Here is a 27,560-nt window from a genome sequence, read left to right on the forward strand (position 1 = left end):
AGGTCGGTTAAGCGTCCGACTTCGGCTCAGGTCATGATCTCACGGTCCGTGGGTTCGAGCCCCGCATCGGGCTCTGTGCTGACAGCTCAGAGCCTGGAGCCTGTTTCAGATTCTGTGTCTCCCTCTCTCTGTGACCCTCCCCCGTTCACGCTCTGTCTCTCTCTGTCTCAAAAATAAACGTTAAAAAAAAAAAATTTTTTTTTTTTAAATTAAAAAAAAAATAAATTCTGAGTGTCCTAGATCAAGGGGCAGGGGTAGATAGCAGAACATTGGATAGCATGATATGAATCCCTGACATCCCATGATATGATATGCTGACAAGAATCTGGAAAGGCAGTGCTAACACTCTACTAGGATGGCTCTTAGAAACTCAGAGAAAGTAATGGCCCACATTAAGTGGCAGGAATGGCAGGACTACTGTGGGATATGGTGGACGAAGGGATGATCAAAAGACTCAAAGAAGTAGCTACGCTGGAATAGATATTCAATGCTAAGGCCGGAAAACTCAGCAGTTATGTTCCATGGGAAGGCTCAGAGAATACTCTGTTTCCTAAAGTAATAGGGAATGTGACAGAGCACCAGCATCACTGAATAAGACTGAGACTAGGGTGAAGTGAATGAGGTACTTGCCTCAGGTGCAAAATTTAAGAGAGTACCAAAAAGTCCAGTAACCAATATAAATAAATAATCCTCTAATACATTTTTAAAAATCAAAATTAACGCAGGGGCACCTGGGTGGCTCAGTTGGTTAAGCGATTGACTTAAGCTCAGGTCATGATCTCGTGGTTTTTGAGTTCAAGCTCTGCATTGGGCTTTGTGCTGTCAGCACAGAGCCTGCTTCGGATCCTCTGTCCCCCTCCCTTTTTGCCCCTCCCCTGCTCATTCTCTCTGTCTCTCTCTCTCAAAAATATTTAAAATACATTATTAAATAATATAAAAATATTAAAATTAAAAAATATTAAAAATCAAAATGCAGAAAAATCCATATGAACAAGATACCAAATCTTAAAGACAGGATCAATGTTTCTGATTTTCTCGTTTTCCCCAGACTCAATATGGCCCAGCAAAGCACTGTTAGTTATGGTGGCTGTTCTTTACAGGCCTCTGGAGATAGTGGCAGATAAAGTTACAGAGCTGAGTTCCATGATAGCAATGGGGATGATGGGATCCCCAAATAGAGGCCACCTGGTGAAGTTTAACTATCAGAAGGAAGGTGGGCAGAATTATGATTAGCACAAGGTTAGAATGGCTTCCTGGAGGGTCCTGACCTGCAGAATGATATTTAGATGGTTGATTCAGTAGGATTTCCTTAGAGGCAAATTGATGGGCAGTGTACAGAAGTATTGTTCAATTTATTACAACCAAAAGAAATCAAGGATGGATGTTTAGGAGGTTGAAGGCAGCTATTCCAGTTAGGAAAGAAAAAAAAAAAAAAGTGGTCCTTTCCTTTAGTTTTCAGACCTGAGCTAGTTTTTAAACTTAGAACGGTTTGATTTCAGACCATGTGATTGAAAGTGAAACTAGGTCCTCAGGAAGGACCATGTAACACCTTAGTATGTGTTAATGAATCCCCTAGTACTTCTCCAAAGGTACCTATCATTTGCTCTCAAAACTATACATTGGAAAAAGTGGAATAACCAAATATTTTGAAGGCTGTAGGCAAAATGTCCAAGTTGACATTGATACCCAAAGTGTCATAGTGGCCTCTCTTAGAATGGTGGTATATAGGGTCATAAATGTCCTGGCCCAGGTCTGGCTCACAGTGCCAAGTGTCATTTCCCAAGTTGCCAAATGTATAATTGTGATGAGCATAATAGAAGTTGGCCAAACTCTCATAAGTTCCAGAGCCTATGGGATAAGAACATAGCAGGGAAGGATACTGAATAGCTCCCCCCACACCCTGCCAAGATAGGAAATAAAAAACATTATTATATCCTAGGAAATATGGCAGAGATTAGTGCCTTAAAGACCTAAAGCATGCAAGGATGGTGGTCCACATTATATTTACAGTGACGTCAGACCCTTACAAAGGCTACACAGATCCTGAGGATGACAGTGAATTATCACATTCAACCAGGTAGTAGCCTCAATTGCAGTGGCTGTGCCAGATGTGGTTTCTAGAGCGAATTAAGAGATTAACATGACCTCAAGTACATGGTAGACAAGTATTGATCTGATGAAAGAGTTGTTTTCCATCCTTAACGGTAAGGAGTATTTAAACAGTATGCATTCTCTTGGGGTAGACAACAGTATACGTTTTAAATTTTATCCCTGAATTATGTTAACTCCCCCCTAATGCAGTCTGTCATAAGAACTATCGTAATACTGTCTTAAGCAACATGGACATCTGGACATACAGTGAAACCTTGGTCCACTATATTGATGGCATTATGTTAATCCTGTTAATAAGACTAGATGACCAGGAAGTGGTAAATACTTGGAGGCCTTGAAAGACATATGCTCCAGAAGGTGGAAGATAAACCCAAAAAAAAGAAAGGGTCTGCTCCATTGGTGGTATTTTTAGGGCAGGATTTCTCAACTGTGGCACAACTGACATCCTAGGCCAGAAAATTTCTAGTTTCAGGGAGCATCTTGTGCAACATAGGATGTTGAGCAGTATCCCTGACCTCTAGATGCCAGTAATCTCTCCCTTTAAGTTGCTCTAGGTGTTACAGTCCAATTCAAGGAGATAGACACAGAAACAATGATAACACAAAGTAATTACTTAGAGATGTCTGTGTTATTTCAGGAATACGGCACAGAAATATCAAAGCATACAATCTATATCTCAATCCTAGGGTGAGGTTCCTGGGTGGGGTGGCACTGGGCCAGTCTTACCGGATGAGCACTTACCATGTGACAGAGAGTAGAGGATAGAGTTGTGACAACCAAAATGTCTCTAGACATTGCCAAGTATCCCTGGAAGACAAAATCACTCCTAGCTGAGAACCACTGTTTTAGGTACATAGTGGCCTGGGGCATGCCTGGACATCCCCTCCAAAGTAAAGGACAACTATTGCATCTTGTACCTCCTACCACTAAGAAGGAAGCACTATGCTTAATAAGTCTCTTTGAGTTCTGGGTGGCATCAAAAACTGTGGGCTTTGTACTGTAGCTATTGTTATTATTGCTATTGCCAACTTGTTGACTCTGGTACCTGCTGACTGTACAACACCTGTCATTGACCCAAGGGCCATAGTCTGCCCAAAATTCCTAACCCTCCTTCACAAATCCTATTTCTCTGGTCCTCATATACCACCTTCCTCTCCTCCTACCAATTTCTTAGTTTAGCTAGTAGCAACAGTCATCCTAAGGCGAATCATTAGTGACAATGTTTTCTGCTCTTATGTACATCTATCATGAAGAATCCAGTAGCAAAAACTATGTGGCTGCTGTCTCTGTATTAGCTAACAGAGGCAGTATAGAGCAGGAAAGTTTGGAAGATATTTTCATTCAACATTCATTCATTCATTCATTCAACAATGTAATACTGCCAGGCATCTGTGGTACCATCTCATCTCATGCCATTCTTCACTCCCTCCCCCTTACTTCACTCTGGACACAAACCCCAAGCTCATTCCGACCTTGGCATATTTGCACTTACTATGTCTGGAATACTCTTCTCCCCAATCCTCATTCCATTATTTCATTTAAATATCTATTCAAATGTCATCCTCTCAGAGATCTTGCCTTTTCTGTTCATCCTATTCTTCCTTAAAAACATTTTTTTGTTGTTGTTGTTATTAAGTAATCTCTATGCCCAGTGTGGGGCTCAAACTTATGACCCTGAGATCAAGAGTAGCATGTTCCACTGACTGAGCCAGCTAGGTGCCCCCATCCTATCCTCCATCCTGCCCACTCTCCCTTAATTCTGCTTTTTCTTCATAGTGTTTGGCAGTACCTGAAATTATACAAACACACACACACACACAGTTTTTAATCTCTGTCCCTCAAATAATGTAAGCTCCATGAGGACAGTGTCTTGTTCAACATTGTATTCCCAGCATCTAAAATAATCTCTGGTAATTATATTACTGGGTATTTACCCAAAGAATATGAAAACACCAATTCTAAAAGATATATGCACCCCTATGTTCATTGCAGCATTATTTACAATAGCCAAGATATGGAAGCAACCCAAATGTCCATCCCTTATCAATAGATGAATGGATAAAGAAGATATGGTGTATATATACAATGGAATATTACTGAGCCATAAAAAGAATGAAATATTGCCATTTTCAACATGGATAGATGTAAAGGGTATAATGCTAAATGAAATAAATCAGAGAAAGACAAATACCATATGAGCTCATTCATATATGTAATTTAAGAAACCAACAAAGAAAAAAGAGACAAAAAAACAGACTCTTAAATATAGAGAACAAACTGGCTACCAGAGGGAAGGTGGGTGGGTGATGGGTGAAATAGGTGAAGGGATTAAGAGTACAGTTATTGTGATGAGCACTGAGTAACGTATAGATTGTTGAATCACTGTATTGTGCACCTAAGACTAATATAACACTGTATGTTAATTATACTGGAATAAAAAAAAAAGAAACAAGTGATAGCTACACACAAGTTATAGAAGACTATAACTAGGATGATTCCATTTACATAAAAGTTAAAAAAAACAAGTATACTTGATTACATACATATGTAGTAAAAGTATAAAGAAGTACAAGGGAATAACTAACACAAAATTCAAAACATGGATTTTCAAGTATGACTGGTGGAGCTATAATTGATGCAAGGAACACTGGAGTCAACACACAAGAGACTGATAATATTGTTGAGTAATAGCAGCTGCATGGGAAATTGTACATACTCTTTGTGGATACAATGTGCTCCGTAATTAAAAATGAAATGAAATGGGGGCGCCTGGGTGGCTCAGTCGGTTAAGCGTCCGACTTCAGCTCAGGTCATGATCTCACGGTCCGTGAGTTCGAGCCCCGCGTCGGGCTCTGGGCTGATGGCTCAGAGCCTGGAGCCTGCTTCCGATTCTGTGTCTCCCTCTCTCTCTGCCCCTCCCCCGTTCATGCTCTGTCTCTCTCTGTCTCAAAAATAAATTAAAAAAAACGTTAAAAAAATTAAAAAAATGAAATGAAAATGAAATGAAATAAAATAATGGCTGGTATAGACTAGGTCCTCATTAAATATTTATTGATAGGTCCTCAATAAATATTTTTTGAACGAATGAATGGTAAAATTTACCTTTGGCATTTATATCAATCAGGTTTTAACTGGAGAAACACCAGTAGGGGATACATATTAAGAGATTTACTGCAGGGAATTGGGTTTATGCAATTGTGGACACTGGCTAAGCAAGTCCAAAATCTGAAGGCAGACCATCAGTAAGGGCAGTCTGGAACTTTCTAGCAGAGGCTGAAGTTGCTATCCACAGGTAGATTTTCTTCTGCATCAGGGAAACCTAAGTTCTGCTGTTAAGGCCTTTCAACTGATTGAATTAGATCTACCCAGCTTATCTAGGACAGTCTCCTTAAAGTCAATTATTGTGGACTTTCAGCATATCTATAAAAGCCTTCATAACAATCCCTTAGATTGGTATTTATTTGAATAATTAGGGACTGTAGCTTAGCCAAATTCACATATTAGAAGACATCACAGCATTCCAGGCACCTAATGCTTCTGTGCCACAATCCCTTAGCTGTTTGGGACACCTCCTCAGACTTGATTTATATGTGCTGTAACTAGATATTTCAGCATTATGAATCAAAAAGAGCTCTCAGTTGACCTTTAACTAGAAAAATAAACTAATTAATGAATTCACACTATTATGTGAAAATACTGCTTCTATTCTAGTGAGGCCTGGTATAGCTGGAAGGTAGAGAAATCTACCCTAGTTCAAGAAAATCAGTATTATTTAACGAATGGGCCTTTAGAAGGTTGGAGCTGGAGATAGTTCTGGATTTAGGGTAGCTGTGGGGACTTGAGCAGCAGGAGTTTATGATCCCTCAGTCTTATGTCATTCAAGTGACATTTTCCTTTGATTCTTTCTGTTTCAATAGCAACCAGCAAGTTCCTTTCATACTTCCAGTTCAAATTTCCAAGAGAAGGAATCTTGGCCTAGCCAGTAACTTCTTTTTCTGTGGGTAGAATGTCCTGTATTCTAGGCCAGGTTCTAGGTAGCTGGCCAGGTACCTATCTCTTCCAGGAGAACAAGCCAGTGCTGTTTCCCTGAGCAGAGAATTTGGTCAGTTAAGTTGAAGCTAGACATGACAGGCACATTGACAGACATATTTAGAACATCGTCTCAAGGTTATCTTTTTTTTTTTTTTAACGTTTATTTATTTTTGAGACAGAGAGAGACAGAGCATGAACGGGGGAGGGGCAGAGAGAGAGGGAGACACAGAATCGGAAGCAGGCTCCAGGCTCTGAGCCATCAGCCCAGAGCCCGATGCGGGGCTCGAACTCACGGACCGCGAGATTGTGACCTGAGCTGAAGTCGGACGCTTAACCGACTGAGGCACCCAGGCGCCCCGGTTATCTTTTTTTTAACTGAGTTATGCGTTAAAATTTCAGAAATAAGACTCGGTAGTTTTGGGATTTTAGGCATAACTGAAAGGGAGATAGAAGTTTTTGGATTTTTGGCTTGGAGTAGGTAGAGTTTGATATTCCTTTGATATAGGAGACTTCTAGGAAACACTGCACATCAAGATTGTGGGCCATTTATCCATGAAAGTCCTTCTTTTACCTCAGAAAAAATGGGCTGGATAAACTGTCAGTGGTTTTCCTATAGCATAGAACTTCAAGGCCTTTATAGTTTTATCCCCAAAGGTAATTTGAGGAAATTACATCTAGCATTTAACATTCTGCAAAACTGTTACATCTTGTTTTTTGTCCAGAAAAAAATATGTATGCTTGTTGCTTTGCGGTATTTTTTTTGAGACTCAGAAAAGCCAGCCTCCAAGTGCTCCTGATAAGAAAAGGAATGAGGGTGCCTGGCTGGCTCAATCAGTAGAGCATGCAACTCTTGATCTCAGGGTCTTAAGTTCAAGCCCCACATTGGGTATAGAGCTTACCTGAAAAGAAAAGGAATAGGGGCACCTGGATGGCTCGGTTGGTTGACTGTCTGACTTTGGCTCAGGTCATGATCTCACAGTTGTGGGTTCGAGCCCCATGTTCAGCTTTGTGCTGACAGCGAGGAGCCTGCTTTGGATTCTGTCTCCTTCTCCCTCTTGCCCCTACCCCATATGTATGTGCATGCGTGTGTGCTCTCTCTCTCAAAAATAAACATTAAAAATTTTTTTAAATACTTAGAAAAGGAATTGATTTTCCTTTTAATTGGATGTCATCACTGTCAATTGTTTAGATTATAAAAGCTAGATCCCTTTTCTAACTTTTGGAAAAAAACTTCACCAGAAAAGGGCAGGAAATGTATTTGAAGTGATATCTGAGTATTATGTATTAATATTGAAAATGGAAAGTAAAAAGTACTTATTGAAAAAGCTCTGTTACTTATTGTCTGAATGTCCAAGTCATTGTTTTATTAAAGAGTAATTAGTCCTTAGAAGAAGACTAAAAGAAGGGAATCTCCCTTGATACTTTGGCAAATTTTCTCATGTCTCACTATCCTATATATGCCTTTGCCCTACAAAAGTAACTGAATACCGGGGCGCCTGGGTGGCTCAGTCAGTTGAGCATCCAACTTAGGCTTAGGTCATGATCTCACGGTCTGTGAGTTCGAGCCCCACGTCGGGTTCTGTGCTGACAGCTCAGAGCCTGGAGACTGCTTTGGATTCTGTGTCTCCCTCTCTCTCTGCCCCTCCCCCACTCATGCTCTGTCTGTCTCAGAGATAATAAACATTAAAAAAATTTTTTTTAAAAAAGTAACCAAATACCTAGGAACCTAGAGAAATACGCATATAATGCAAACTGGCCAGCAGGTGCAGCTTCTATCTTGGAAAGACAAAGGACATGTGATACCTACCTTGTGTGTGTTTATAAAAATAATATGTGTTTTTGGCAGAATATCTGGAAAATACTAAAAAATTTTTTTATAATTCATAATTTCATCATTCATAAACATCCACTATTAACACTATAGTGAATTTCCTTTGCATGTATTTTTACGGGACAGTAATTTCCTTCTGTATACAAATTCATCTTTTTTTATAAAGTAGAGCCGAGAGATGCAATGTTTTTGTGATTCTTTTTGTCAACATGGATGTTTTTTAGATTGTTGATTATTGATGGATAATAACACCCTTCTGTAACTCCTTATTTCACATTCTTTTTGCCTTTCATTATTTAAAATTAAAAAAAAACTTTTTTTAATTTTATTTTTGAGAGAGACAGAGCATGAGCGGGAGAGGGGCAGAGAGAGAGAGAGAGAGACAGAATCTGAAGCAGACTCCAGGCTCTGAGCTATCAGCACAGAGCCCCATGCAGGGCTCTAACTCACAAACCACAAGATCATGACCTAAGCTGAAGTGGGACGCTTAACTGACTGAGCCATCCAGGCACCCCTCCTTTAATTATTTTAAAACATGTTATTTTGTATATATAAAAGTATAATCTGTGTTTAGGTTATAAACCATGTAAGTAATATCTGTGGGCCCTCTACCAATCCAAGAACTAGAGTTTATTAATAATTTGTATAATAATCTACATGTTTTCTCTCATCCCCTTCTTCCCCCAACTATAACCTAAATTAAAACAATTAAAAATTGAAAATTTCATCTCATCAGATTGATTTTTTTCACTGATTTGTTACTGAAGTTTCTACTAAGTATTTGTGTTGTGAGTCTTATCACACAGCCAGGTAAACTGTTTTCTTTGTGAAGGCTCTAACCTTAATCCTTACCTGTTTTCTTAGGCTGCTTCCTGTACCAACTTCACTTCTAAGTTATGTTCTTTTCATTTCTAAAGTCCAAGGCTTGCATTGACACTTCAAAGTTATGCTAGTGTAATGATGCATAGAAAAAGACAGCCATAGGGGTGGCTGGGTGGCTCAGTCGGTTAAGCGTCCGACTTTGGCTCAGATCTGATCTCACAGTTTGTGGGTTTGAGCCCTGCATCGGACTCTGTGCTGACAACTTGGAGCCTGGAGTCTGCTTCGGATTCTGTGTCTCCTTCTCTCTCTGCCCCTCCCCAACTTGTGCTCTGTCTCTATCAAAAATGAATAAATGTAAAAAAAATAAAGAAAAAAAAAAAAGAAAAAGACAGCCATAAAATTAACAACTCAGGCAACAACAGATGTTGGTGAGGATGTGGAGAAAGGGAAACCCTCTTACATTGTTCATGGGAATGCAAACTGGTACAGCCACTCTGGAAAACAGTATGGAAGTTCCTCAAAAAATTAAAAATAGAACTACCCTTTGACCAGCAATTGCACTACTAGGTGTTTTTCCAAAGGATATAGGAGTGCTGATTTGAAGGGGCACATGCCCCCCAATGTTTATAGCAGCACTACCGACAATAGCCAAAGTATGGGAAAAGTCCAAATAGCCATTGACTGATGAATGAATAAAGAAGATATGGGACACACACACACACACACACACAATGGAATATTACTCGGCAATCAAAAAGAAGTCTTGCCATTTGCAACAATGTGGATGGAACTAGAGTGTATTATGCTAAGCGAAATAAGTCAGAGAAAGACAAATACATCATTTCATTTCACATATGTGAAATTTAAGATACAAAACAGAAGAACATAAGGGAATCAAAAATAATATAAAAAGAGAGAGGTCAACAAACTGTAAGAGACTCTTAAATACAGAGAACAAACTGAGGGTTGCTGGCAGGGTGTTGGGTGAGGGGATGGGCTAAAGGGATGAGGGGCATTAAGGAGGACACTTGTTGGGATGACACTTGTTATATGTGATGAATTACTAAATTCTGTTCCTGAAATTACTATTATACTATATGTTAACTAACTTGGATTTAAATTAAGATAATCACCCTTTACACAAAGAGTGAAAAACCAATATAATACCAACAATAGAACCTTTATGAGCTGTCAAAAAAAGAAAAAGAAAAAGCCATATTCTGATCTTTTAAAAGTTCCTGATTTCAGAATGACATTTAGGATTAAGAGAGGCATTTCATCAGTGTTAATGCTGATGATCAGTGGTTTTCTAAGAACCTATAAAGTTAAAAGGCTTTTAGGGTGGCAAAGTTCTTGCTGTGTAATTTAGCAACTGTGTGACTTGCACAATTTATATATATCCCCGCCCTAGTTTTTCTCTTATTTCTTAAATGGGATTAGCAACAACTTGTCTACTTTACTAGGTTGTTTGTAAGGTAAATAGTGCTTGGAAATACAATGTTGTAAATGAAACTCCTACCCAGATGGTAATTTTATTTTTTTGAAGGAAAATCTTGAATTTCAGCACGTAGGATGTGACTGCTTATAGGACTGTTTCTACAGCTAACCACTGCAACAGCTGAGAGACAGATGCTAAGGAAAGCTTTTGTCTTGCACCAAGACACCTTCCGGTCTATTTGGAGAAAATAAATTGGAGGTCTGAGGTTTCTCCCAGCCATGAAATCCGTAGTGTTTCTTACTGTACACTGTTCTCGCGTAATCCACCTTCCTCCAGGGCAAACTTACTCCCTTAAAGACATTATGGGCCGCCAGACCATTTTCTCGGTCACCACGAAAACCGCCTCCGGCCCAACATTAGCTCCTCCCCCACCCCCACAATGCATCTCTCTGTTCCATCTAGGTGGCTACTCTGTCACGTGTCGCCCAACGGAGCGCGCTCCCGCTTAGCGCATGCGCAGAGAATATCCCCCAGCTATTTTTCTCCGTGGCAGCGGCGGCGAGCGGAAGTTCTTGGGAGCGCCAGTTCCGTCTGTGTGTTCGAGTGGACAAAATGGCGAAGATCGCCAAGACTCACGAAGGTAAGCCGTCTTTCCCTAGTTATGTGTCTTCTCTGCTGCCTAGCCAGCCAAGAGTCAGTTTTCCTAGGCTTTGTCTCGTCGTGTGGTTTCTTTTGTAGGGTGCCGAGCCCGCGCTTGGGGGCCTTGGTCGTCGTCTTCGCACAAGCGGCGCAGGCCACTGCCCCACGTAATGGCGTCCTACTTAAACACAGCCGGCAGGCGCTTTGTTCCGTGTTTGGGTCTTGCTCCTTCAGAGTTGCTTCTGTTTTCTGACCAGAAGGCCGCATTTAAACGGATCGCTAAGGAGTAGTCCAGGGCAAGGGATCGGGGAAACGGGCGTGAAAGCAAAAAGTCTCCCTCGCCTCTCAGAACTATTGGCCGTTTGTGCAAATGAGTCTGGAGAGCACTGAAATACGGCAGCCGCTTTTTGGGCGGCCCCCAAATCGAATTTAACCTAACCATTACTCTTAACTTTGGCTAATTTGTGTGTCTTCAGGCGTCAAAGATACTTTGGGTTTTTTGTACGAAGTGATTTGGGAATATTTGTGGTATATTGGTCTTTTTCTTTGGAGACTGGATTATTGGTGGAAGCGGGAAAAGCACATTTATATTAATGGCCAAAGCTTTCGAGGTAGTTGATCATTTTATGAAAGATGGAGAATATACAGCTAGGAAAATGTTGAGAATAGGCTGGAGTCCTTTAGGGAATATCCAGAAATGTCAGGTAATAGGGTCACTTCAGAAAAGATGAGGCGTGGGAATTTGGGACTGCATTCCTTGGTTTCTAACGTGGAATCTGAAGTGTTTATCAAACACGAGGCTTCCAAGAGAATCGGTTATTTCACTCGTCGTTTCCAAGTGCCTGGCTCAGTATAGTGGAGTAACCAAGACTAAGGCCGTCAAAAGTTTTACAGTCTAGTAGGGAAACAGATGTGTGTATGTTTTCATCTTTTATGAGGCAAATGAATGCTTAAATAGAAATATAAGCAACATGTTCTGGGATCCTGGGTAACGGAGTGATTAATTTATGCTTAGGACTGTTTCATAGAGGAGGTGACGTGTCCCTGGTGTAAAAAAGTGCGTTTTAAATTAGGGGAGGACATTTGAGTGTGAGAGACATCTTGTAAGGAGGCAGGGAGACATGAAAGTTTGTTTGAGTAGTGGACTGTGGCAGGGAAAGAGGGTTCAAGGAGGGAAAAATGTCCATGGATCTGGAAAGGTTGGTTGGGACCAGAGCGTGAATGACATCAAATAGTTGTTACCCACCAGAACCGAAGTCCAGCTTTCTGCAACTTCTAAAACATGCTAATCAATTGGCAATGACTTTAAATATTCCTCTTATTGATGGTAGGTATTTAGGATTTATACACTGTTTTAATTCAGAAGTGTTTTTAGGCACTTTTTCTTTAACTCAGACATACTTTTTGCAAAATAATTAGAAAATGTAAAGATGGTGCTATTCTTGTTCCTTCAGGAGTAGGTTGTTCATTTGGGGCATCTTGTGGCTTTGTTTTTTGGTATCCTTATCATAAGATACTTTTAGACAGGAAAATGAAAATTCTGATCAGTTTTCCTGCATTTTTTGAAACCCAGTTAAAAGCTTTGATCTGCAGAAGATTGAAATTCATTGGCCAAATTTTTGTCATTTTATATGGGACTGTGCTGTGAATATGAAATAACTGATGCTGTAAAGAAAGTATGGGAGGGGCGCCTGGGTGGCTCGGTCGGTTAAGCGTCCGACTTCGGCTCGGGTCATGATCTCGCGGTCCGTGAGTTCGAGCCCCGCGTCGGGCTCTGTGCTGACAGCTCGGAGCCTGGAGCCTGTTTCAGATTCTGTGTCTCCCTCTCTCTCTGCCCCTCCCCTGTTCACGCTCTGTGTCTCTCTCTGTCTCAAAAATAAATAAACGCTAAAAAAAAAATTAAAAAAAAAAAAAAAAAGAAAGTATGGGAGTGTTCAGGTAACATGAGAGCACTGTGTACAAGACATTTTCCATCACTGTATGACACTGAAGATGATAAATGTTTACTGGAAATACAATATTTACATAGTTTCTTACTCCCTTATGAATTTACCTTGACAACCGTAGTTCTTTATCGTGCATCTCTTTTCCCTTGATAAGTCATCTCTGATAATCTGGAGCAGAATTCTTGGTGGGGCTTTTGTTTTTGTTTTCATTTTGGTGCTACTGTAGCACTTTATAAATATTAGAATATTGGGTTAAGATTTTTTTTTTCCTACTTTGATTGTTGTGTATAGGAAATGTACCTTCGTATCCCCGTATCTAGTGCCTAATGGGTACTGAATATTAACATTTATTGAGAGATTATGCTGGAAATATTAAAAGTTTCACAGAAAGGGGTTACTTAAACTGACCTTTGATTGAGTAGGTTTGGATGCATCTGTTTGGCTGAGGTAGGTGGGAAGACTTAGTAACATACTAGAAATTTTCTGGGCTGAAAGGAAAAAATGTCAGGTAAGCATCAAATTCAAGAAGGCTTTAAACACTGATCTAGGTTTGACGTGGCTTTCCAGTGACTACAGTAGTGCCTCCTCCTTCTCCCAGGTAACAAGTTATTTCTGCACTTCAAGAAAGTCATTGGTTGCAGTGTGAGGAATGACAGTAAGAGCAACAATTCTTAGGCTAGTGAAGTAGTTGATAGAAGAACTTGACTTTGAGCCTCAGTGGGGTAATTTTTAAAAATGTGCAGAGTACTTGTTTTAGAATTGTCCATCATCATGTTGCTTTTTTAAATAGATACTCTAACCTTTTTATCCCTGAATGTTGCTGGTAAAAACCTTATTTTATTGTAAGTTATAATTTATTTATTGTTTATTAAAAAAGATATTTTTAATGTTTATTTTTGAGAGAGGCAGAGTGTGAGCAGGGGAGGGGCAGAGATGGAGACACAGAATTTGAAGCAGGCTCCAGGCTCTGAGTGGTCAGCAAAGAGCCCAACGCAGGGCTCGAACCTATGAACTGTGAGATCATGACCGGAACCGAAGTGGGACTCTTAACCGACTGAGCCACCCAGGTGCCCCTGTAATTTATTTTTAAAGTAATGGCTGCATCAGTTTTTTTACTTGAATTTGGTGAGTTAAATAAAATTGTATTCTTTTTTCTTTGTAAAGTTTATTTTGAGGGGTGCCTGGGTGGCTCAGTCGGTTAAGCGGCCGACTTCGGCACAGGTCATGATCTCGCGGTCCGTGAGTTTGAGCCCCGCGTCAGGCTCTGTGCTGACAGCTCAGAGCCTGGAGCCTGTTTCAGATTCTGTGTCTCCCTCTCTCTGACCCTCCCCTGTTCATGCTCTGTCTCTCCCTGTCTCAAAAATAAATAAAACGTTAAAAAAAGATAAAGTTTATTTTGAGAGATAGCTTGATCAGGGGAGGGACAGAGAGAGAGACTCTCAAGCAGGCTCCCGTACTGCTTGCGCAGAGCCCAGCATTGGGCTTGAACTCATGAACCACAAAATCATTACCTGAACTGAAATCAGTCGGTGGACACTTAACCGACTGAGCCACCCGGGCTCAGTGGTACTGTATTCGAGCTGAAGTAGGCTCTTTCCTGTGTGGTTCTTTTCACACAGCTATTAGTTCCCATCATTGAGCCAAACTGGTAACTTTTTTTTTTTTTTCTTGCTGTGGTATTCCTTTTGAATATTTCTATTAGGGTCAGCCCTTAACATCCTTTTTAAGCAACCTGATTGTTTTTTATCCTGGTGGCTTGCATTTTCTATAAAAAGAGCTGGACTTGTTCAAATCAATAAAATCTTTTGGACCTTCCTGCATGTTGTGTCAAGGGTATACAGTTAATTAATGTGCATAATGTTGCTATCCAGTAGTTCCTATATTAACTTTGGCAAACAATCTGTTCCCTCAGAAAGGGGAAAGTAGATTATCCTAAAATCTCACATATTGGCTTGTTTTGTCACTGTCCCTTAAGTGGATTTTTGGGGGACATCTCAGAGGTGAGTTTTTTCCCTCCTAAATTTTTGTATTCAGAATGTCCAGAATGGTCATCTTACTTTTCATTTACTGAGATTTTTATTTTTCTGTGTTCAGAATAGTTTTGGTTTTGTAGACTTCCAGTATGAATGTTGCTAGTAAAAATAAAAATGAAAACAAATTGCTTAAAGACTTTGAAAAAGATTTTTTTTCTGTATAATCATTTAAGAATTGATATAAGTAATGCTAATTAGGAATTAGTCATTTAGGAATTGATGTCTCTAGTGTTCAGTAAAATAATTTGTCACTATAATGCGTTTTCTTGTTTGGGGTTTGTTTAAGGAAAAGACTGAAAGCTGTGATACAGAATATACTTGGTGTTTTCTGGATCTCTTTTAGAGGTGTCACATGTGATAAATCCTTGCTCACTACTTGTTTCTGCTTTTTGGGAGAATAGGTAACATTTATGGACCAGACTAATGTGTCAGTAACATCCAAAGGCTGTATGTCTGTAACATAATGAACAGTGACTAGAATATTGCAAATCATCCAAATTAAAAATGAGGAATAAAAAGACACATCTGGGGCACCTGTGTGGCTTAGTTGGTTAAGCATCCAACTCTTGATTTCTGCTTAGGTCATGATCTCACAGCTTGTGAGATCAAGTCCCATGTCAGGCTCTCCACTGACAGCACAGATTCACTCTTTCTCCCTATCTCTATGCCCTACCCCCCACCTTCCGATAAATAAATAACTATTTAAAAAAAAAAAAAAGACACTGCAAGCAGTAGAAAGTGCTACGTGCCAGATTTAGCAATAATCTGGGGCATGGAAAAAAGGCATAGAAGGGGAAACCAGTAGAGAGAATTGGTGGGGAGCAGTTAAACAGTTGTATCAGATGTGACCAGTGGTGGTTTATCTCCGAGTTTGATATTTAGGTCTTAGTTTAGATTATAAACAGTAGGCTAGATAATTAGGGCTTAGGTTAGATTATAAACAGTGGGCTAGATGTTGACTCTCTTTAAAAAGACCCCTAGTTCTGCATTACTCCTTGAACAATAGTCAAAGTCAACTCCCAGATAAAACATTTGATGTATTTATGTCAAAAATGTTTGCAACTTTAACATCACTTTTTTTTTTTATTGTAACAGTAATGTGATTTTTAAGAAAATGCAAAGTGGAAATCAATTTTAAATGAATTGAGGGGCACCTGGGTGGTTCAGTCCGTTAAGCGGCCGACTTCGGCTCAGGTCATGATCTCACGGTTCGTGAGTTTGAGCCCCGCATCGGGCTCTGTGCTGACAGCTCAGAGCCTGGAGCCTGTTTCAGATTCTGTGTCTCCCTCTGTCTCTGCCCCTCCCCTGTTCATGCTCTGTCTCTTTCTGTCTCAAAAATAAATAAACGTTAAAAAAAAAATTAAAAAAAAAATGAATTGATACCAAGTGAGCTGGCTCACAAATTTATTCATTAATACACAGTTAATTTATATGTCTTTTAGGGAAGGATTTGTTTGTTGATAGTTGAAAGCCTGCTTAAGATCCAGAAATCCCCTCCAAAAAGAGGAGAGTTTCACTTGAATAATGATATTTATTTTCTGTAGATCATTGGAACAAATTTAGTTTTGAAATGTATGTTTAGGGGCGCCTGGGTGGCTCAGTCGGTTAAGCGTCCGACTTCAGCTCAGGTCACGATCTCACGGTCCGTGAGTTCGAGCCCCGCATCGGGCTCTGGGCTGATGGCTCAGAGCCTGGAGCCTGCTTCCGATTCTGTGTCTCCCTCTCTCTCTGCCCTTCCCCTATTCATGCTCTGTCTCTCTCTGTCTCAAAAATAAATAAACATTAAAAAAAAAAAAAAAAAGAAATGTATGTTTATATCTTAACATTTGTTAAGATTTTACATTATCATCAGCAAAATAAATAAAGCCAGAAAAGAAAAGAAATGACAAGGTGGAGAAGAGTTGGACTTTTAAGGTTGAACATATTACATAGAAAAGCTAAAAAAAAAAAAAATCTGTTTACATCCAGCAAAGGATTCCATTTCAATGAAGAGAGAGTTTTTATTTTTCTGTTTCATGGGATCACAAGCCTTGGTTTCAAGGGGCTAGAAGAAAGAAGAACCAAAAATGAGGAAGAAGAAAAACTTCAGAAAAACACGCTTAAAATTTTTAAACTTTTTATTGAAAACTGCAAACATATACAGAAATAGAACAATGAAACAAATCCACATGTTGCACCCATCACCTAGCTTCAACAGTTATAAACATGAGTCCACTTTTGTTTAACCTGTATTCTGGTCTCTACCACCCTTCCCATTATTTTGAGGCAAATCCCAGACATATTGTTTTATCCATACATTTTTCAGTGTGTTTCTCTAAAATGTAAGGACTTTGGGGGCGCCTGGGTGGTTGAGCACCTGACTCTTGATTTCAGTTCAGGTCAGGATGTCACGGTTTGGTTTGTGGGATTGAGCACTGCCCAGCCCTGCCCCACCCCCCCCCTCACTTTGCACTGACAGCTTGGAGCCTACCTGAGATTCTCTCTCCCACTCTCCGCCCCTCCCCCACTCACACAGGCTGTCTCATTCTCAAAATAAACTTAAAAAAAAAAATTTAACAACTTTATTTTTAATGCTTATTTATTTTTTTGAGAGTGTGCAAATGAGCGTGTGTGCCTGAGTGCTGGCAGCATACAGCCCGACTTGTGGGGAGGGGGCCCAATCCCATGAACAGTGAGATCATGACCCGAGCCAAAATCAGAAGTCTGATGCTCGCCTGACTGAGCCACCCAGGCACCCTTAAAATGTAAAGACTTTTAAAAAAATACCATTTTTGCACCTAAAATTAATATAACAAAATATTTTTGTTTTATTTATTGCCTTATAAAACTTTTTTTTTTACAGTTTGTTTAAGTTCCGGATAAATCCCATACAGGGATTAGTCTTAAATCTTTATGTTCCTCCTCCATGTTTCTTTTTCCTTGCAATTTATTTGTTGCAGCGCCCTTACTTTGTAGTTTCCCATAGTCTGCAGGGAAAAGGAAAGAGGGCAGTGAAAACACCCATGACTGCCTCTAAGACTCTCCTCGCTGCTGCAGTTTAAGATGTCGGGAGGCCCACAAATAAGGGAGGTGCCAAGAAAATTATTGGATTTAGGAATGAACACAGTTCTGAAATCATACTTCAGGGTTAGGTTAGACTAGCCATGGCAAGGAAATCTTACAAAGGATTTGTAAAATCAGGTGCCTCTCCCACTATAATTCTAATGGCAATGAATGTACTCTCACAATTTTTCTAACAGGTTTACCTTCTACCTGAAGTAGTTTTGCATGAGTCCCTGTGATATTTGTATCTTAAAATGGGAACATCAGCTTAAGAAAAACCTCATTCTCAACTATTTACCCTCAGGGCTCCTCATTTAGTGAGGCTCTTTACAGACTGTGGTGTACAAGTCTAATGCTTAACTAGTACTTTGTTTTCTTGTCTAATAAGACTTTTTAGTTTTTATAAACCACTATCAGACTATGCCATCTATGGATTGAAGGACAATCCATAACTTCAGTTTTAGGATTCCAAATATGCTCTCATGATGGGGAATTCCTGCTTTGTTTTTAAGTTTTCAGCACCAGTAACGAAGATTTGTACTGTATATGGTACCCCTCCTCTCACCTCTTCATAGATTTTACTGAAATAGGAGAAGGGTTGGGTGGGGAACAGAAGTGAAGCTTTAATCTGGAAAATCAGATAGTTTAGGAACCCACACTAGATATATCTGCCTCCTGATAACCTCCCCTTTTTTTAACACCATTAAACTGGAATTAGCTTTTCTTCATTTTACTTGTTCTGTTAATTTCCTCCGTGTCATCTCTCAAAATGATTCTTTCTCTGTTATACAGAATAGTTCAGTTCTCTTCTGTGCTCAGACTTGTGTAAGTAAATCCACTAAAAGGACTTTGTAAGTTTCTTTTATTTTTTGAGAGAGAGGGAGAGATCACGAGCACACAAGCCAGAGTGGGGCAGAGAGAGGGAGAGGGAAATCATAAGCAGGCTGCACTGTCAGCGCAGAGACATAGGCTTGAGCTCATGAACTGTAAAATTACGATCTGAGCCAAAACCAAGAGTCAGATGCTTAACCACCTGAACCACCCAGACACCTCTGTAAGTTTCTTTTAAACACATACTGTTTTAAGACCTAGCAGACTAGATATTTATCTATAAGAGTAGGTATTTACCCAAGTGCTATTAAATCCTATATTAACATAAAAACCTGTATGTGAATGTTCTATAGCAGCCTTATTTGTAATCTTTAGACTGCAAGCAACCTGAATGCTGTAGTACATAGGAATACTACTTGATAATGAGAAATATTGATTAACATATCTTGAAGACTGGAATATTTAAGGGTTCAGATGGAGTAGAGTGCCAGCTCTTGGCAATTGTATGTGTGCCCATGAGGAGCTCCTAGTCTCTTGTCCAGTGACTAGCAGACCATATCCATTTTTCTTTATCTTCACATCTGAATGTCTCAACTACAGGGAGTCTGAATTGGAAAGGAATTAGGAATAGAGGATTTGTTCATGTTGGTTATAAATGAAGTAGGGAGAGATTAGCATAAACATTTCCTCCTTTCTCTGCTTCAAGTCTTTTATTTAACATTTTGGCCCTCTGGTTATTCTTTTTTGTATGCTGCCTCTTTTTTTTTTTTTTTTTTTTATCCCATTGTTGCTAACAAATCTTAGCATTTGTTGTCAGAAATGATCTATTTACTTACGTTCAGTCAATTAAAGTACAGGAATATCTGCATGCCAGTAGCTATAATTTTGTGTGCAACAACTTTGAAAATAAGAGACGATTTTGTCTTTCCCAGAGGTGCAAAATGTTTATAAAATTTTGGAAAAATTTTTAATGACTTCTGATTGAAAGTTACCTTTTAATTATGAAATAGTGTAACATTACAGAAAAGTACAGGAAAAATAATGAATATTGCTCAGATTTACCAGTTCTCAATATTTTGCCATATTTGTGCCATAGATTTTATTTATTTTGTAAACAAAATATCATATTCATAATAACTTGATTATACATTTTATAAATGTTTATAAGTGAAATGATACATTTGTTTGCTTGTAAATATTGAGTGTGTTCTATTTCATATTTTGGCACATAGTTTACTAAATAACTACTGAGATTTAATTCTGTCATTTATTTGCATAACTGCTGAATGTTGGGGAATCTGTTGTCTTAATTTTGTGGATGTAATGCTTATGTAAATGTGCTGCAGTTTACAATGCATAAATAAAACTTACAAGGTATATAGAATTTTTATCTGCAATTTCAAGCAGATATAGTACCTGGTTTGCATGTACAACTAGTAGAAGTTTATTAATGAACTCCCTTCAGAATTAATTAACTACAGAGAGCTGCCTAGCCCCTAGGTGATTTTGTTACCACATTTTATTTAATAGGAATCCAGTCATAAAATACATAGAGTTTATACAAACACAAATTCAATATTTTGAGTATTTTTGTAATTAGAAAACTCTGTTGCTTATCCTTAAGTACATAAAATCAGTAGGTAAGATTGAATAGATGAAAATAGTTCCTGAATAAATGTATTATCCAAATACTGTACTAGCTGCTGTAAACTTCTAGAAGAATCCTTTCAAAGGAAAATAAAACCGTAATGTATAATGTGTGTGTGTGAAGGGGGGGAGGGTAAGCTGCCCAATATGTATGCTGTGATGTGGTTTTTATGAAACAACACCTCTTTATTGCTTGTTTGTTGTGTATGAGCTAGAAAAAAGTATAACATGTCCCAAATTGGAAATTTTAAAGTAAAGGTAGGCTGGAGCTGGAAGTCGAGGGCCATGTACAAGTTTTCTGGAGTGTTTGTTACTGATATAGAAACGTGGGCTCTCTCTCTCTTTTTTTCTTTTAAAGAAAAATGGAAGTATAAAATTGGGTTTATTCACAAAATATATATTGATGAAGAAACCTGGGCTCTGAAGTTGGTGGTTCCAACTTAATGGGTCTGAGGCATGGGAGTCCTTGTAAGAGGTGCCCCAGGTGACTTTAATGTAGGTTGTTAGTAGACTACACTGATGCTGTAGAGGGGAGATTGCAGATTATTTGGCTGGCCTGATTCACCATTGTGTGTCCTGTCTGGATCCTGATGGCAGTAGCATTTGTGGTCCATGAAAAGAACTTGTTTACTTAAAGGTGATCCATGCATCTAGCGCTTTAAAAAATATATATATATATTTTTAATGTTCTTCTCAAACATTTAAGAAATGGAAATTTTTGGAAAGAAAAAAGAAAAGGCTTAATCTCTAGTCACCCTTTAGCCAGTCTTTTTAACCACTGAGGTTTCTTCTGTGCTCCAGGATAAAAAGTTTCAGGGGTGAGTGAGGGGAGCAAATGTGGATTTAAGACTTCTAAAAAATATATACTACTTCAAATAGAAACAGAAGTAGATTAGTAAAATAATAGTAAAATAAGCCACCCAGCTCACACGACAATGTTTCTATTTGTGATTGCTCATGGTGGGGGCCTCTGGCCACCTGGGCTGCTGTAATGGTTTTGAGGGGAGAGATGCAGGAAAAAGCAGCAACTGTGGAGATGATAGTGCTGTGGATACACCATAAGAATTTTGAGATGTGGTTACAAACTGGAGCTGCTAAGTTCAGTGGTAAACCCTGTTCCATTATTTTGAGTTTCTGAGACTTAGTGCCACAGTTATATGGCCCAGCTGTACTTTGGACTAGATCATGTTATTATATTTTCTGCTTTAAACCATACCCTTCTTGAACAGTGGAGGTTTTTCTCCCTTTGCTGAGGGTGTGGAGTTGGGCATTTGAATCTTTTTCTTTTGGTCTTTGCAAACTAGTAAATGAGCTTTTTTAAAGTGCCTGGTGTCAAAGGGTTTTGATTCAGTTGAAGGTAATAAGCCTGCAAAAATTGAAACATCTATTTGTTAAGCCACAAAAGAAACCAGTAGCTGTAAAAAGTTTTGTTTCTTAAAACACCTAGGTATTCAGATTATTACAATAAAACATTAGTTTGGAATTTAAAGTTAGCTGGTATTAGGAAAGACCAGAAAAAAGTTTGGAAGGCTAGTCTATTTAAAAGAGACTACTACAACTCAGTGCCTTGCCAGGTTCTTGATGGAATCATGGATCAAAGAAGAGAACATCTAGAAAGGTTATTACTAGGATGATGATTTCTTGAGCCTGTTAATACTATTTTGATTATATGGGAGAATGTCTTAGACCTGTAAATACATGCTGAAATAGTAGGGGTTTTAAATGGTGTAGAAAAGTCATGTACATATATAATATTTGCTATATCTCATATATATGTAAACACTTGATGAAAATAGGTGAACACTACGTAGATGTTCATTGTATGTTTTAATTTTTTTTTAGTCTTGAAAAATGTCAAAATTAAAAATAGGGAAGTTTGGGAATCTGTTGAGAACTTCATTCATCAAATGTCCATCTTCTAAATGTCAGACCAATGGATAGAAAGAACACAGTGCCTGGAGGGTGAGATGTGGCAAGAGTTAATTCATTGGTGGAGTGCTTAAGTGCTTCATGTTCATTATCTCATTTAATCCTTAAAAAAAACTTCAAGTTGTAGGAAACTGAGACACAGAGGTGAAATAACCTTAATTAGTAGAGAAAGCCTTTATTTGAAGGCATTTTGGTTCCAGAGCTCAGACTCTTAATCATGAAACTAATGTCATGGTAGTTGCAGGCAGACTGTGTAGGGCTCTGAATTCTAGGCTAAAGAATTTAGACTTTATCCTTTATTATTTTACTCCTAAGAGTGTAATCCTAGATGTTTAGGACATCACCTGGGAGCTTGTTAGGAATGCAGAAACTTGGGTCTGATCCAGGCCTACTGCATTTTGACAAAATCTAGAGACCATTTGTTGCACATTCTATGTAGTTTGAGACCCACACTCCATAGTACTGTTGTGTTTGCATTTCTGGTATTGTTGAGTTTAAATTATCTTGAATATTGTTCTTAGTCCCTAAACAACATTGACAGTATTATTTTTTCATTTGGGAAAAGGTTTGGAATTCAACAATAACTTATACTTTGGTAACCCATTCTTAAGGTAAGAGTGGTTTGTGGTTGATGAAATGGTAAGCATATCTTCTGTATACGAGTATTGTCTGTTAGTTCTAACTCCTTATGTATTATAATTATTTTAAAGTTTATGTATTTAGAAGACTACTTTGATAATTTCTACTAGAGAACTGCATTGTGTTGGGTCTGTTTGGAAAATTAAGAAAATCTTAATTTCTTACAGATATTGAAGCACAGATTCGAGAAATTCAAGGCAAGAAGGCAGCTCTTGATGAAGCTCAAGGAGTGGGCCTTGATTCTACAGGTTATTATGACCAGGAAATTTATGGTGGAAGTGACAGCCGCTTTGCTGGATATGTGACATCAATTGCTGCAACTGAACTTGAAGATGTGAGTTACCAAGTGTACAAGAGTCAAGTATTTTTTAACAAAGAGCAAGAAATATAAAGGAATTTTCTATTTTAATCCTCTCATTTAATCTGGGAAGATTTGGGGCATTGGGAAATCTTTCTTTTGAAGGATAAAACTATTAGGTGTCCTTCCTCTGTAAGATCCAGAAACTTCTAGAAGTGATCAGTTCTCAATCTTTATGTTAAAACTAGTTTATCTAGTAAAGGACCTGCAAATCATTAACCATTGTAAAATAAATCCCTATTGTGACCTATTGAGCTCTAGAGTAGCCAGTGTGAGTCAACTTTCTTGTAGATAGCCATCTGTCCTTGCCACTTTTGACTTCAGACTTATGCTTGATGCTGTGTGTTTTTTCCCTTTGGTGTCTTAATATGAATGGAATGATGCTAATGGACTTTCTCATTTACTCTGGAGGATGACTACCCACTTCTCATTTTGAAATATGACCTTCAAAATGTTTTTATATATTCCACAGAGCTTACTTTGTCAGGCCATGCCAAACATCCATATTTGGTGAAATAGTCATTTTTGTGTGATTCAGTAGCAAACATTTTATGTTATAGATTATCAAACTTGTTTTTATGAAATTCAAGCCACATTTTTAGTTGGCACTTTTTTCTTTTAAGAAAAATTTAATAAAAGTTCCAAAGGTACAATTTCCAGAGACTAGTCAGGCTTCTGTTAGCATTATTAGACCTTCATGATAAAACACAGTGATGGCTATATGTTCCCAGAAGCTGAGGAAATTGTGATTTCATTTTTGACTAAAATAAATGAGGTGTTAAGATCTTGGGAGTTAATGCACTGTTGCACTTCTTACAGTAGTAAAGTAAGAATATCACTTTGGTCTGTTTAAACATACTACTAAGGAAACAAATACATTTAAAATTAATTACATTTTATTTGTGTTAAATCATGTTTAAAAAAAAATGAGTGGAAAAAAACAAGGAGGGGCTCCTAGCTGGCTCAAGTAGAACATGCAGCTCTTGATCTTGGGGTGGTAAGTTTGAGCCCCACGTTGGGTGTAGCGATTACTTAAAAGTAAAATCATTAAAAAAAAATCAAGGAAACTGGAGAGTTTTAAATAAGCTGTTTGCAGTTTCCAAATTTGAAAAACAAATTTCATTATGCTTTCTGTGAGAAAATAAAATGCTCAGGTTTTTCAATTCCATACCTGCTTTATTTCAGTTAACTTCCACAGAAAGCATTCCTGGTTTAATATTTTTAAAAGAGTAAAAAATTTCTTTAAAATAGGTTTAAGAGTTGAAAGAAGACCTAAGTATTTACAAGTTTTATGAACAAAGGTTTAGACATCACTTTATCAGTAAGTTGGGTTGTTTTGTTTTTTTGGTTTGTTTTTTAACATTGAGAGAAAGTGACTGCTCACACTCGCAAGGAGAGGGGGAGGGGCAGAGAGAGAGGGAGAATCCCGAGCAGGCTCCTCACCTTCAGTGCATAGCCAGATGTAGGGCTTGAAGCCATTAACCATGAGACCGTGACCCAAGCCGAAACCAAGATTCAGACACTCAACTGATTGAGCCACCCAGGTGCCCCTGTCAGTAAGTGTTTTGATGCCATGTTGAATTTGCATGTTCTTTCTCATTTTTAAGTTCTGACATTTTTGTGGTTTTCCGGGGGGCATTTCATTGCAGGATGACGATGACTACTCATCATCTACAAGTTTGCTTGGTCAGAAGAAGCCAGGATATCATGCCCCTGTGGCATTGCTTAATGATATACCACAATCAACAGAACAGGTGATTCTTTTCTTTTTCTTCTTCCTCTATTTAAAATTAAAATCAGAGTTTATTCATAAGGAAAACAATGTCTCAATTCCCATGGAAGCCCACGTATTTTAGAAACAAGTTATTAGAATGTCTTGATTAGAAATAGTACCTAGCTTGTTTTATGAAGGTAATCATTTCATGGAAGAACTATGCAGATGTGGACATGTTTATTGTCTCATTTCCATATGTCATTTTTTCACGTTAACATCCGTAAAATATATTTCTTTTATTAGTAGGCATTTATTTAACATTTTTACATGTTTTATATATAACATTCTGGGTTTTGTTTAGGATACTCTTTTTGGTATTTAATAAAGTGGGTATTAAATGAGACATACCTCTTTTCAGTATGATCCATTTGCTGAGCACCGACCTCCAAAGATTGCTGACCGGGAAGATGAATACAAAAAGCACAGGCGGACCATGATAATATCCCCAGAGCGTCTTGATCCTTTTGCAGATGGTAATTCTTTCCCACTTTTCTATAAGTTTTCAGGAATTTATTTGTCTTAAGTTGTCTTTAGCCCTTTGATTTTTTTTGGCATGCTTATGAATTTGCTTTTCTTTTTTAAAATCCCCCTTATTATAGATTTGTATAGATTTGGTTGAAGTCACAGATGCCATTTTCTTCATCTTTATAATGCAAGTTTTCTTTCCAGGTAGAAGGACAAGAAAATAATGAGCCAATGCCATAGAAACGCAAAGGGTTAAAGGTTTTTCTTTTACTTTTGTTTTGGGTACGCTTTCTATACTTTGAACAAATGTGTTTTTCTGCTCAAAATACTTTCAAACTATTGAAAGTTTTCATTCCAAATCCTAGACTTTTAGGCTTGTTACTTTTGAGAAACTGTTTCTCACATTAGAGCTCCCCCCTGTATTGCTCTAAATGTAGTTTAGTAAATGCACCTACTTTGCTCTAAGCATACTTAAAGTTAAAAGAAAAGTATATATACAAAACGACTTTGGTATTTTTAATAGTTGGAGTCTGTTTTGCTAATTTTAGTGTGCAGGTCAGCACAAGGGGCATAGCCTGATGGAAGCTTTCCTCAGGTGAGTGAGTTTCAAAAGCAGAATTAGGTGCCTGTTTCTTAGAATTAGATTCTGCTGCAGGTTTACAAATTAGACTTTCAGCCTGCATGAATTAGTAGGGATATTCTTTTTTTACTTGCATAATTGTAATTGATTTAAACATGTATGTCAGAATTCACAGGCCCATACTAACTGTCCTTAATTTCTTTCCTACAGCAGTACTGCTATATGCCAGTCCTGTCTGCATTCTTAAGGGTGCAGTTCAACACATCCTCTCTAGATTATGGTGAAAAAGTATTCCAAAGGAAGTCTTATCAGAGCTAGTGTCAGAAAGAATGACACTATCAATTGGGCATGATCTTCAGCATAGGAAATGTCTTAGAATTTTATTATTTTTTCCTAAATTGTGATGCTATACTACTTGTATAGCAAATTACCACATTTCTAAAACTCAGTGTGCCTCTGAATCTTATTATGTACTGTTTGGGCTTCTTTAAGATATTTTGAAGTTTGAAAAGCAAATACTGAAACTTTAACCAAGAGACTAACACATCTCTTTGTACACCACTTTTCTTCTGTGTGCAACATAACTGGTAGAAGTAATATATTTCAAGTAATATGTTTCCAGTTGTAATTTATACTTTCTAAGAAAATAAAAATGTTTTGGAGTCAACAAAACTTAAAAAGAATGAAGCCCTTTTTAGTAACATGGGATCAGAATCAGATTATAGGTGTATTTTTAAAAGTCTAAACTATTTTCTAAACTATAACTTTTAGAACATTGTATGGAGAACTTACCTAGTTATAGTTATTTGTAGTCAGGATTTTAACAGCTTGCAACAGGTAATGTTTTGAATATAAATATCTTTCCAAAGTGTTACTAATGGTAAAGAGATAATTTTCTAGGCTTCTATTCTGCTGCTTGAAGTCAGAACTGCTGATGGAGACAAAGGCACGAAAGTGTACGTATTCCGGATTAGCAACCCAGGAACCCATCACTACTGAAGACTCTAAACTGTGCTGTCATTTTGTTTTTATATGCATTAAAATATTTGTTTTAAACTGCTGTAGATATGTTTGTGTTCAAACAGGTTAAATTGATCAGCAAACTCAATAAAAAGTAAGATGTATAATTATTAAAGTTTTCCATCAAAAAATAAATTAAATGATTATGGAATAACATAATATTAGAGCAGGGAAGATAAATCAGTTGAACCTAATTATCTTTTATTTATTGTACTCTTGTCCTGTTGCTGTTCTTTTCTGCAGGAGGGAAGACCCCTGATCCTAAAATGAATGCTAGGACTTACATGGATGTAATGCGAGAACAGCATTTAACCAAAGAAGAGGTATGTGGACCGGATTTTTATTTTAGTGGTTGTGACATAATGTAAAGAAAGTTCAAATTGATACTTTTGTGTTTCTTTTTTATTTGCTACACGAGTAAT

The 27,560-nt window shown here is 38.0% G+C and overlaps 1 protein-coding gene across 4 annotated transcripts in view; it reads left to right on the forward strand.

Annotated features, from left to right (window-relative positions):
- Positions 1-10,702: 10,702 nt before the first annotated feature.
- Positions 10,703-27,560, forward strand: part of SF3B1 (splicing factor 3b subunit 1) — a 40,591-nt gene continuing 23,733 nt past the window's right edge. Inside the window, exons 1-5 of one of the 4 annotated variants that reach the window (XM_049615215.1) lie at positions 10,703-10,875; positions 23,109-23,275; positions 24,949-25,053; positions 25,432-25,546; positions 27,382-27,461. In XM_049615215.1, coding sequence (XP_049471172.1) covers positions 10,848-10,875; positions 23,109-23,275; positions 24,949-25,053; positions 25,432-25,546; positions 27,382-27,461 — 495 coding nt within the window. In that variant the 5' untranslated portion in view covers positions 10,703-10,847. Of the gene's footprint in view, positions 10,876-23,108; positions 23,276-24,948; positions 25,054-25,431; positions 25,547-25,742; positions 27,462-27,560 lie in introns of those variants that run through there. The other 3 variants (XM_049615216.1, XM_049615217.1, XM_049615218.1) reach the window with 3 other exon arrangements.

The sequence above is a fragment of the Panthera uncia genome (assembly GCF_023721935.1).
Source record: "Panthera uncia isolate 11264 chromosome C1 unlocalized genomic scaffold, Puncia_PCG_1.0 HiC_scaffold_3, whole genome shotgun sequence".
Taxonomy (NCBI): Eukaryota; Metazoa; Chordata; class Mammalia; order Carnivora; family Felidae; genus Panthera; species Panthera uncia.